The 10,787-nt window shown below is 30.0% G+C and overlaps 1 protein-coding gene and 1 long non-coding RNA gene across 2 annotated transcripts; one reads left to right on the top strand and one right to left on the bottom strand.

Moving 5' to 3' along the window:
- Nucleotides 1-2,936: 2,936 nt before the first annotated feature.
- LOC114367331 lies at nucleotides 2,937-4,602 on the bottom strand. The gene is made up of 2 exons (XR_003657167.1): nucleotides 4,188-4,602; nucleotides 2,937-3,419 (listed from the first exon to the last, which is right to left on the bottom strand). It is a non-coding gene; the product is annotated as an uncharacterized LOC114367331 (long non-coding RNA).
- A 3,243-nt stretch (nucleotides 4,603-7,845) lies between these two features.
- On the top strand, nucleotides 7,846-9,539 carry LOC114367358 (peroxidase 5-like). The gene is made up of 2 exons (XM_028324523.1): nucleotides 7,846-8,182; nucleotides 8,480-9,539. The coding sequence occupies exons 1-2, from the start codon at nucleotides 7,964-7,966 to the stop codon at nucleotides 9,248-9,250; spliced, it is 990 nt and encodes a 329-aa protein (XP_028180324.1). The 5' UTR covers nucleotides 7,846-7,963; the 3' UTR covers nucleotides 9,251-9,539.
- The last annotated feature ends 1,248 nt before the right edge of the window (nucleotides 9,540-10,787 follow it).

Genomic DNA, 10,787 nt, shown 5'->3' with positions numbered 1-10,787 from the left:
TGTATTTAAACCTTCTAGACGAAAAAAAAAAAGTAATTTAAAGGTGTTTAATCAGATTTTTTGACGAAAATTAATTATCGATAAAATTGATAAATATTTCGTTCTAATAATAATATGATATAAAAAAAATAAGAAAAGTGTTAGCATCACTTTTTTAATATATTATTTTTAAGCATACTTTGTTATTGAATAAAAGTTATTGAAAATTATAAAATTAGATAAGAGAGTTGTTAAATATAAAATAGAGCTCACATAAATTAGTAATTTTTCTAATAAATTTTAATTAATAAAAAGGAGTGTGTTTAAAAAATTTTGGTGTTAGCGTTTCTCTTAAAATAATAGCAATTAAATTTCAAAGACAATAAGATGAAACAAAATGAAATTAAGCCTAAATGAATTATAATTTGATGGAGTTGTATGCTGACGCTATCTTTTATATATGGGATTTTTGTAGCAATTTAAAATTTGCGGGGCTTTTTCTTTTTGCCAACCAGTTTTGAATTTTGAAACAAAAATTCATTGCATGCATAGTGTCTAATGGTTAGAGCCACGAGTGCATTGACGAAACTAACCCTATGGAGCTTGACTTTTAATTTGGGATTTGGGATTTTGGGAAAGTTGTTAGTTAGTAATAGTGCCACACAGATACCGTCCTACGTTAAATGACAAAAAAAAAATCACTAATTAATCAAATGAAATATAAAATATTAGTACTAAATTATTAGTATCAAGCTAGGCAAGGCAAGTAGGCTAAATGAATTATTTGTTCCTAAAATTTGTAATTATATCGGCTGTTGTTTGCTTGTGTCAGACTTATTTTTAGATTTAATCAATAATTTGGTAGGACTTCCCTCTTATCAAACCTGTTGTTTAGATGTTATTTTTTTTAAAAAAATTAAAAATAATTTTATTTAAAAATAAACAATTTATTGTAAAAGAAAGAAACGTAAAAAGCAACATGTTGACGGATAAATAAGGTAATGTGGCCAATTGGCCATAGCAAAAGGAAAAGGATTAATTTATTGTTATGAATGAATGAATATTATTTTAATGAGAAAGATGATTATAGGTTTCACTAACACAATTACAAAAGGTGGCGGCTATAGAAGCCTAACGCCTGCGTAAGGTGTAATGTCCTCTTCTCATTTTCGCTTTCAGATCTGTGCATTAGCTGAATGCTCAACACAGTTTATACCACCCAATCACAGCATTAGATTAAATAAAGTGGAATTCTTTCAACTTAATTAGAGGTTTAGATTTAAGTTCTAGTGTTAAATATTTTCAATTTATAATTATCTTATCTTATTGTTAAATATTCTTTCACTTTATTTATACTTGTGTTAAATAAAGTGGAATTCTTTCAAAATACATGTCTTTATAAAAGGAAAATCTTAATCACCCAAAACCTAAAAGAAATACTGTATTTCATAACCAACCATAATATGACATGCTACGAAAAATATGGTCATCGTAATAATAATGTTAAGTTCATTAATTTGGTGTATCCCTTAGTCTTACCCTTGGTTTTTTGGGTAGTGGTCTTACCTTTGTTTGAAATGAAAGCAAGGGAGAAAAGAAAAAAAAAATCAGATCTTTTTTTTTCTCTCTACACAAAAACTTCAGGAATAGTTTTTTTTTTCAATTTTTCCTTTAACTAAATAATTTAAAAAGTTATAACTGTATGGTGTTTTATTACAAATTTCATATTATTTTTTCACTTCACTTTAGACACATCTTTCTTGTATTATATGATTTGAGGCTATTAATATTTGATTGATATGAATAGATTTAGGCTTATGTATTTTAAATAAGATCTCAAACTTAAGTCATGAAAATGAAAATTAAAAAAAATATTTGAAAGAGAAAAATTCAATAAACAAGTTGTCCATTAAAAAATAATTGTTGATAAAGTCGATGATACTCTCCACCTATAACATATTAAAAAAAAGGTCACATTCAAACTTAATAGACCCAAAAATTTCAAAAATTAGTTATTAGAATATTTCAACAAAAGCAAAATAAAGTTGAATATTAACACTACAAAAAAAAGCATTTTTGCGATGATCAAAATTCGTCGAAAATGTTAAAATTCCGTCGCTAATTATAAATTTCTGACGGATTTTCAACGAACAAAAATTCGTCGAAAAAATGGTTGTAGAAAATTTTAACCGATGAATTTTTTGTAATCCGTCGGAATTTTGCCACGGATTATTTCCGACGGATTTTCTGTGAAAAATGTCTGTCGCAAATTTGTCACGGATTTTATCCGACTGATAAATATTACAGAATAACTAAATATCTAGGTGGAGATCTAACAACCTTATTTGATCATAGATCTTAACAATATGAGACCTTAGATTAAAATATCATAGCAAGATTTCATATTAAAAATACTCTATATTTTTGGTACATTAGTTGATATGATTAAGTATGAAATATTAATGAAAAATGTTGAAGGTGGTAAGAAACTCCGAAGACTTGTCCTAAAGGATGCATATCGTATCTGCTACTACCAACTTAATCTGATAGAGTATCTTAAAGTTGAAGTTAATTAGACAATCAACCAAGTTGGTTTTAAATTATTCTTTGTATTATACATCATACATTAAAGTCCAGTATAATAATGCTAGGATATATTCTCTCAACTCTCAAGTATTACTAGGATATAATAATGCTACTAATTCTGATGTACAAGTTTCATTATTCATGCACAAATTCAAGTCCTTCTTTATTTTCTGTTAAGACTCAGCCATAAGTTTATGTACTCTCAAGAGGATATAATACTGCTAATAATTATCTAATGATACAAATTTGATTATTCATGCTCAGGTACTACTCTGTTATTCTAAAAAAGGAGCAATAGATCACATCTTTTCTTACTTTACTCGTACTTTAATCTACTCTACCACCAACCTGAAGGTTACCCATAGTTAATGTTTTTTAAATAGTTATATCATTGATGAAAATATAGAAGCAACACTAAAAAAACCTCACCAACTAGGATGGAGAGGAAAGAGAGAGAACCAAATTACAGGGTCTTCCTCTCTTCTCTCTGTGTTTTGTCCCTCTCCTTGGAGCCAAAAGCCTATAAAACCACACCTAAACTCCCCCTTGAATTAGCTTCTTAATTTGTTGTTGCAAGTCAATCCTAATTCATATTCACCTATCCTTTTACATAGCTCTGAAGTAAGAACTAAGAAGCCTGCAATGTCTTCCTTTTCCCCTACGACTCCAAGGTTACAGTAAGTACATGGTATTAAGATAAAGTAAAAAATTATCACAAATCTTCCCACCCTGAGAGCTGGAATTTGAAAGCCACATGAAGTTAAACATCTAACCTTTAAGAAAAGCCAACCACAGAAGCTTACAAGGTCCACACTCAACCACAGTTAAACAGAAGATGACGTGCAACAAGTAATCTATTCAACAAATTAATCAGAAAAGAAAAGTCAACTGCAACACACAAGTGGGTTACCCGATAATGAAAATTTATTTATTTCTGTTATATGATTTCAACCATAAACTCACATGAGAAATATTCAGTTGCTTCAATAATGAAAAAAATTATATTCCATACCGTAATTCAAACATGAAAGATGAATGAAGAAGAAAAATACAAACTCAGTGATAATAACAAGAAAAAAGTCCTTCCTTAGGTTTTCAATTTACACCAAATTTAGCTCCAGTCTATTTTTAGCTATTGGAGCACATTGGTTGGATTTTATCCAAACAACCCTTTTCTTGTCTTGGACAATTCCCTAGAACTTAACATGTCACATACAACAATCCATATATAACTATGTTCTAAGGTGCTTGAGGTCTGAAATGGCGTATTTTCTCTTTTATTAATCAAGTACTGCTGCTAGAAGAAGAAAGACATTAACAAAAGTAAAAACATAGAGCATTTCTAAGGTAGTAAGGTGATTATAGTCATGATGCAAAGGTTGGCAAGAATGTGCAAAGAAATCACAAGCTGAAAACTATAATCATTGCCTTTCTCCATTAACATATATAAGTTGCCTACAAATTTAGTTTACACAATAATACATAGTATAGTTTAACATACCCAAATGTCTTCCAATAATTTTTTTTCCTTATTAAAGCAACTGCATATTTCTCATGCTATGAGAAAGGACGATTAAGGTAGCTACAACATGCTTAAAAACTGCCTAACCACAAAAAATCACCTTATCAAAAGCATAAAAATCTAAACTTTTCATTCCATGGCCTCATCATCATACTCAAAATCCTTCCCTCCCATGATCTGATTCTTGCTAATCAAAAACTTTGATGGCCTATCTCCTAGCATCACTCATATATGAACACTCAAACTTTCTCCTAGCTCTAACAAAAATAAATTACAAACCCAAAATGTGAGAGAGAGACACGAACATGCGGCAAAGAATGGAGAGGGAGCAAAAGTGTTGAAAGGAGGGAAGGATGGTGAGTTGAGAGGAAGCAGAGGCGGTGGCGGCGGAGGGAGAGGATTTGGATAGGAGTGAGGGAGGAAGACAACGTTCTCTGAAGGGCACAAATGGGGGAGAAGAGGGAGATGCGCGGAAAAATCTACTGAGTGGGATATAAATTGGAAAATTTTAATTTCGCACGGATTTCTATTCTGTTGATAAAATCTATCAGAAATTTTAACTTTTCGACGGAATAATTGGCCGTGGGTAAAATCAATCCGTTTTTAAAAAATTTTTGACGGAAAATTTTCCTTCGATAAATTCTGTGAGAAAATTCAAAATTTTTTATGGATTATTTTTCAAGGAAAAATTTCCGTCAAAAATAAATATTATTTTTATAGTTTGAAGTAATATTTCTGGAGACAAGACTTGATCAATATTGGAGTTGTTATATATATATATATATAGAGAAGATGGATCAACTTATATTGGTGTAATTTTGATAATTATTACATCATTTATATAATTTAATATAAAATGTGATTTTTATTAATATAATTGTTGAATTATATTTGCATATTACTAAGATTGGTTGTTTCAAATTTCTTCAAAATTGAAGAACAATAAGAAGGTATTCAAATGACTCATATTTTAGTATAGTTCAAAATATTTATATTAAATCGATTTTAGTCTATATGAACGAGATAACAATGATTTTAGATTAATATAAATATTGTATATGTGATTTATATAAAATGAACTTTCAATCCAATAATAAATTTTTAAAAAATATTATTTAATTAAAAGTTATAAAATAATGGATAATGAGATTTTCTATTTGAAAATAATTATTGATAAAATGGGTGATACTTTACCCCTGAAACATGTTTAAAAAAATTGAGGTTAGATATTGGTGAAAGCTAGGGTGAAGATGTAATTCATATGGTTCACCATAGGATCAGCAAGATAACCGGATATAGTAGGTGAAAAATAATTTATCAGGTAAATGGTATTTTTATTTAGAAAACGTGAAATCTCAATTACACCCTTTTGAAAATATATGAAAAAATAGGAATTGATTTCCTTTCTTCCTTGACTTCCACTACGTTGCCGCCCCCTTTTGCTTCTCCGACTCCGACCCCAAAAAAATATCAGAAATTATTATTTCTTGTTAAGAAAATAAGTAATCTTTTTTTAGAGAGTCGAAGAGATTGGGTTCTAGGTAGGCGTTACTCTTTTTTTTTTTTTAATTTACAATTTGAGTTATTTTATATTTTAAAATTTGTTATCTTAATATCTAGAGTTAATTTTAACTGTTTTCATTACATTTACATGACCATTTAGATATTGGATGCAAAATATAATATTAATATAAGTTTTATGTAAAAATAATTTAAAATTTAAATTTAAATTTATTTTTATTTATTATTTTTTATAATATTATATATTATATTTTAAAATATAATATATAAGATTAAATTTTAATTTTGCATAAATTAGAATATATATACTTATATAAGCTTTATTTTTATTTTATATATTATATATTATATTTTTATAATATTATGTATTTTTATCACATCATTTAAAACTTATTTTATACAATAAATATATAATATAAATTTTATCTTTAGTGTATATTTTTTATATAAATTATAATTTCATAAAATGAAAGTATTTTATTATCTTTTAAAATATTTATATATAGAATTTAATGATAGTATTTTTACCTATATTAAGATATTATTATTATTTATTATAATAATATTTTTAAAAATATTTATGTATGTGATTTATTGATATTATTTTTTTGTCTGTTACAATAAATAACATGAATATTTTATTGTAGATACAAAATATTATTAGTAAATCACAAACATTATTTTAAAAGATAAATATAATATATAAAATAAAAATAAAAATTATATAAATATGCATATTCTAAAAATAGAATTTAATTTTATATATTAAAAAATAATATATAAGATTATAAAAATATAATAAATTAAAAAGAATAAATTTTAAATTTTAAATTATTTTCACATAAAACTTATATTAATAGTATTATTTTATCAAATATTTAAATAAGTACTTATACTTTGGTATAGTGGTAAAGTAAAAAAGTATATGTTATCCTTTAAGGATCATAATTCTAGTTTTTTCTCAAATATTTTTTTAAAATTATTTTTAAGAAAATATACCAAAGAAATAAACAAAATAAGAGAAAGAATTTTATAATTAAATCTATGACTTTTTACCCTCTTACACTGAAACAATGATGTTTCAGGATTGAGAAACAACACCTACATTGAATCCTTAATTTTATTTTTTTATAGATAGGGTCAAAATGAACAATGCATCATATATATATATATATATATATATATATATATATATTAAATTTAATCAAATCTTATCCGGTGTCAAATAAAAGTAACCAATATCATTATCTTAACCATTCATTTTTTTTAATGTTATTATATCCAACGCTGATAAATTCACGGTCCATCAATGAACCATATTTTTTATGGATTCACCTTAGACAGTACCCTAGATATTATTGGATATGTAATTAAGTTTGACATAATTAATTGGTTTGTTTCGAAAGTTTTAAATATTTTATTCATTTAATTAAGTTTTGACATAAGTTTGGATATAATATAATATGATTTGAGGATAGATTGGATGTAAGATTTGATTTTTTCCGCGCGAAAATCTTCACTTGTTTTAATAAGTTCGGATTGGACGCAAACAAAGATCATTACGATGGTGGCGTTGGCATAGATCATGGCTTTGGTCTATTTAAAGGTTTTCTATATATATATATTTGGCTGTTTGAAAAAAAGAAAATCATGGTGGCATCGAAATTGAAATAATAATGAAAAAACAGAATTGAATATCATGAATCTGAAAACAGAAATGGTCTTGTAATGGGGCTATGTTCGTTACTTTGAACTCTTCCCAATTGTTGTTGAACAACAGGTTCAATTATATATTAATCAATCATTATTAGAAGGCTTCCATACATAGTTGCCCTTAATTTGATAACTAAAAATGTCCATCATTCGAACTTGTTTTTATATAAGCAAAATGCAGTGGCCAGTGGTTACGAAGTCAGTACCATACTTGTAAATAAATGCCAACACTTGATCAATTTGTACTTAGTTAAATGCCACATGCAGCCACCAAAGCGTGGAAAAATTCCCACTGGACTCAAGCTGACATTGTCATCACACTTTTTCCTTTTGTTAGTTATGTTAACCTAAAATAAGAGATAAATTAAAGTTGAACCTGAAGAGAAGTTTTCAACGGCAGACAACTTCAACGTACTGCTACTTATTTTAATTAGTTCTTTGCCAAAGCAAAACTTCATGACGAGTCATCTCCCTATTGCAAAAATGAGCCTATAAATACATTCCCTTGAGCTCAAGTTCTCTCCATCTCTTCCTTAATTACTAGTCAACAAACATAATTCTCTTCCTAGTCTTGTCCTTAAATTACAACAACTTTCAATCCTCAATCTGCTCCATCATATATATATAGTAATAATAGCAGCAATGGATAATACTCCCAGATTGCTTCAATCGGTTTCAAGCTTGATTCTGATTCTAAGCATTTCATCATTGGCCTCAGCATCTCTGAAAGTGGGTTTCTATAGCTCAACGTGTCCATCTGCTGAGGCAATAGTGAGAAGCGCAGTAGAGAAAGCAATATCTGCCAACCCAGGCATAGCTGCTGGTCTCATCAGAATGCATTTCCATGATTGCTTTGTCAGGGTAAGTTACTAAGGATATGGTTGGATAAACTTCTGCAGAAACACGTTTAATGGAAGAAATAAATAAAATGATTGAATTTCTTCATGAACTAAAATTAGATTATAAATAAACTAATTTGTAGAGATTTTCCTATATATATATAACTTCTTTAAAAGATGATTTTTAACTTATGCATAAGTGGTTCTCGATGAGCTTATTGAAACAGACCCAAATTTCACCTTCATACTTTCCTATATATACATGCATGTTTAATAAAAACATTTCAATATCGGATTCTAAAATTGTTATCTTCCACAGGGTTGTGATGGTTCTGTGTTACTAGCATCTAGACCGGGTAATCCAATATCCGAAAGAGACAATTTGGTTAACAACCCAAGCTTGCGTGGCTTCGAGGTGATTGAGGAAGCCAAAAATCAAATAGAGGATGCATGTCCTCAAACAGTATCATGTGCAGACATATTGGCATTCGCAGCACGAGACAGTGTTTCGAAGGTTGGTGGCATAAACTACGACGTTCCATCCGGACGCAGAGATGGTGGCGTCTCAATCGGCGGTGAAGTAATAGGCAATCTTCCAGGACCATCCTTCAGTGCTGATGAACTTGTTAGTAGTTTTTCTCGAAAGGGGTTGTCAGCAGATGAAATGGTGACACTCTCAGGAGCGCATTCAATCGGTGTATCCCATTGTGGCTCCTTCTCAAATCGCTTATACTCTTTCAGTGACACAGCTACACAAGATCCCTCATTGGACTCTTCATATGCTGAAACGTTGAAAGGAAAGTGTCCCCCACCACCCCCCACCTCAGACCCAACAGTGTCTCTTGAACCTTCCACGCCTATTCGTTTGGACAGTAAATACTATGAGGCATTAATCAACCACCGTGGCTTGTTGACGTCGGATCAGACGTTGTACACGAGCCAGTCCACAAGGGCAATGGTTGAAAGCAACGCATACAATGCTGCAAGTTGGGCTGAGAAATTTGCCCTAGCAATGGTGCGCATGGGTTCTATAGAAGTGCTTACTGGCTCCGATGGTGAGATCAGGAAGCAGTGCAGCTTTGTTAATTAAATTATTCAACAGCAGCAACACTCTTTTCCTGAAAATAATTCAACCTTAATTTGTTTCTTTTCTTTACATTAATTGAATTAGTTTGCGATTGTTCGTCTGTTTTGAATTTGATCCATACCTGCCATTCACCAGGATGGCCAACAATTCAACCTAGTGTATATCCCCTCCTTTTATTATTTATATGTTTCCTAATGGATAAAATTTTCCCCTTCTATATTTGTATTATGTTTAGATGGTCATTGGCCAAATCTAATAAATCTAGTTGTTTGTTGGCTGAACTGTGTATCAATTGTTTTGTATTTCTCTCTCCTTTTTAATATTTTGAACAGATCGCGTGTTTTTTTAATTATAGGCTAACAAAGAGATGGTGTGTTTGTATTTCTCAGTCTGTTCAATAGTTTTGGATAGAATTTTCATAATGTTTGGTATATGGGTTAGACTACACCTTATATTATAACTAATAAAACTCATTTGCTTTTCAAAATAAAAATTGAATTATGTTGGATCCATTATAAGTTAACTAACTGCCTGTTTAATTTGAATGTTGGTTATTATAACAAGATTGATAGAGGACTAAGAAGCTACAAAAAGAGCTTAAAGTGGAGTCAAAACATTTTTTTTATACAGGAAATCAACTTATATCATTTCATTAATGATAGCTTTCAAAATACAGCACGGAATGTGATTAAAGCAGGCAAGACTAGCATAAACAATAGCAACCTTAACTAAGTTTGTTAGGAAGATTCAAGAGGAATAAACACCGGATAGATTTGCACCGATGGAACATGAGTCACCACATAAAGAAACTTGACACCATATTTTAACCAAAAATCTTAAGGCTAAATCTATCCGTTATTTCCTCCCTTCGAATTTCCCAACAACTGGTATCCGAGCCGATGGTTTGACTTGGTGACCGGCTCAGATGAGTAAGATGACAGCGATGGATCTTAGCCTTGGAGATCCCTTATATCGAAAGTCTTTCTGACGGTTAGTTCAGGTAACATGTCCCGCAGATGGAGCAATTGTGCAAGTATCGCAAGTAACTATAGTATGTGGGCTCTAATGACTATACTCGTGGATGACTCCCGCTCGAGGGGAAGACTACCATGTGGAAAAGACTCACACTTGAGGAGGAGATTGTTGGGTTACAAGTGTGAGGTGAAGTCTCACATCGGACAAAAATAAAAAAATTGAGCACCATATAAGTGAGGAGAAAACCCATAAATCTGAGTCTTAAGATTTTGGATTAAAGTGTGATGTCAAGTTTCCTTATGTGATGACTAGTAATCCATGGAATAAATCTATCCCCTGTTTATTAGGGAGTGTGTGATGGTGACATCTGAGTTGATATCATTATTCTCTCATAATTGTTGATCATCAAGTACTTCCATTTTGGATTACCCAATACCATTTTGTAAAGGAAGGAGATCACCGACTTAAGCAAGAAGGAAAGTTACTTATATACTCCCATGCGTTACAGCTTACATATTCAATTCATGTTGATTCTCATGTTTTGCTTTCACTTTGTTTGTCTTAT

This window comes from Glycine soja, chromosome 9 (genome assembly GCF_004193775.1).
Source record: "Glycine soja cultivar W05 chromosome 9, ASM419377v2, whole genome shotgun sequence".
NCBI lineage: Eukaryota > Viridiplantae > Streptophyta > Magnoliopsida > Fabales > Fabaceae > Glycine > Glycine soja.
This window is presented reverse-complemented; position numbering and strand designations above follow the sequence as displayed.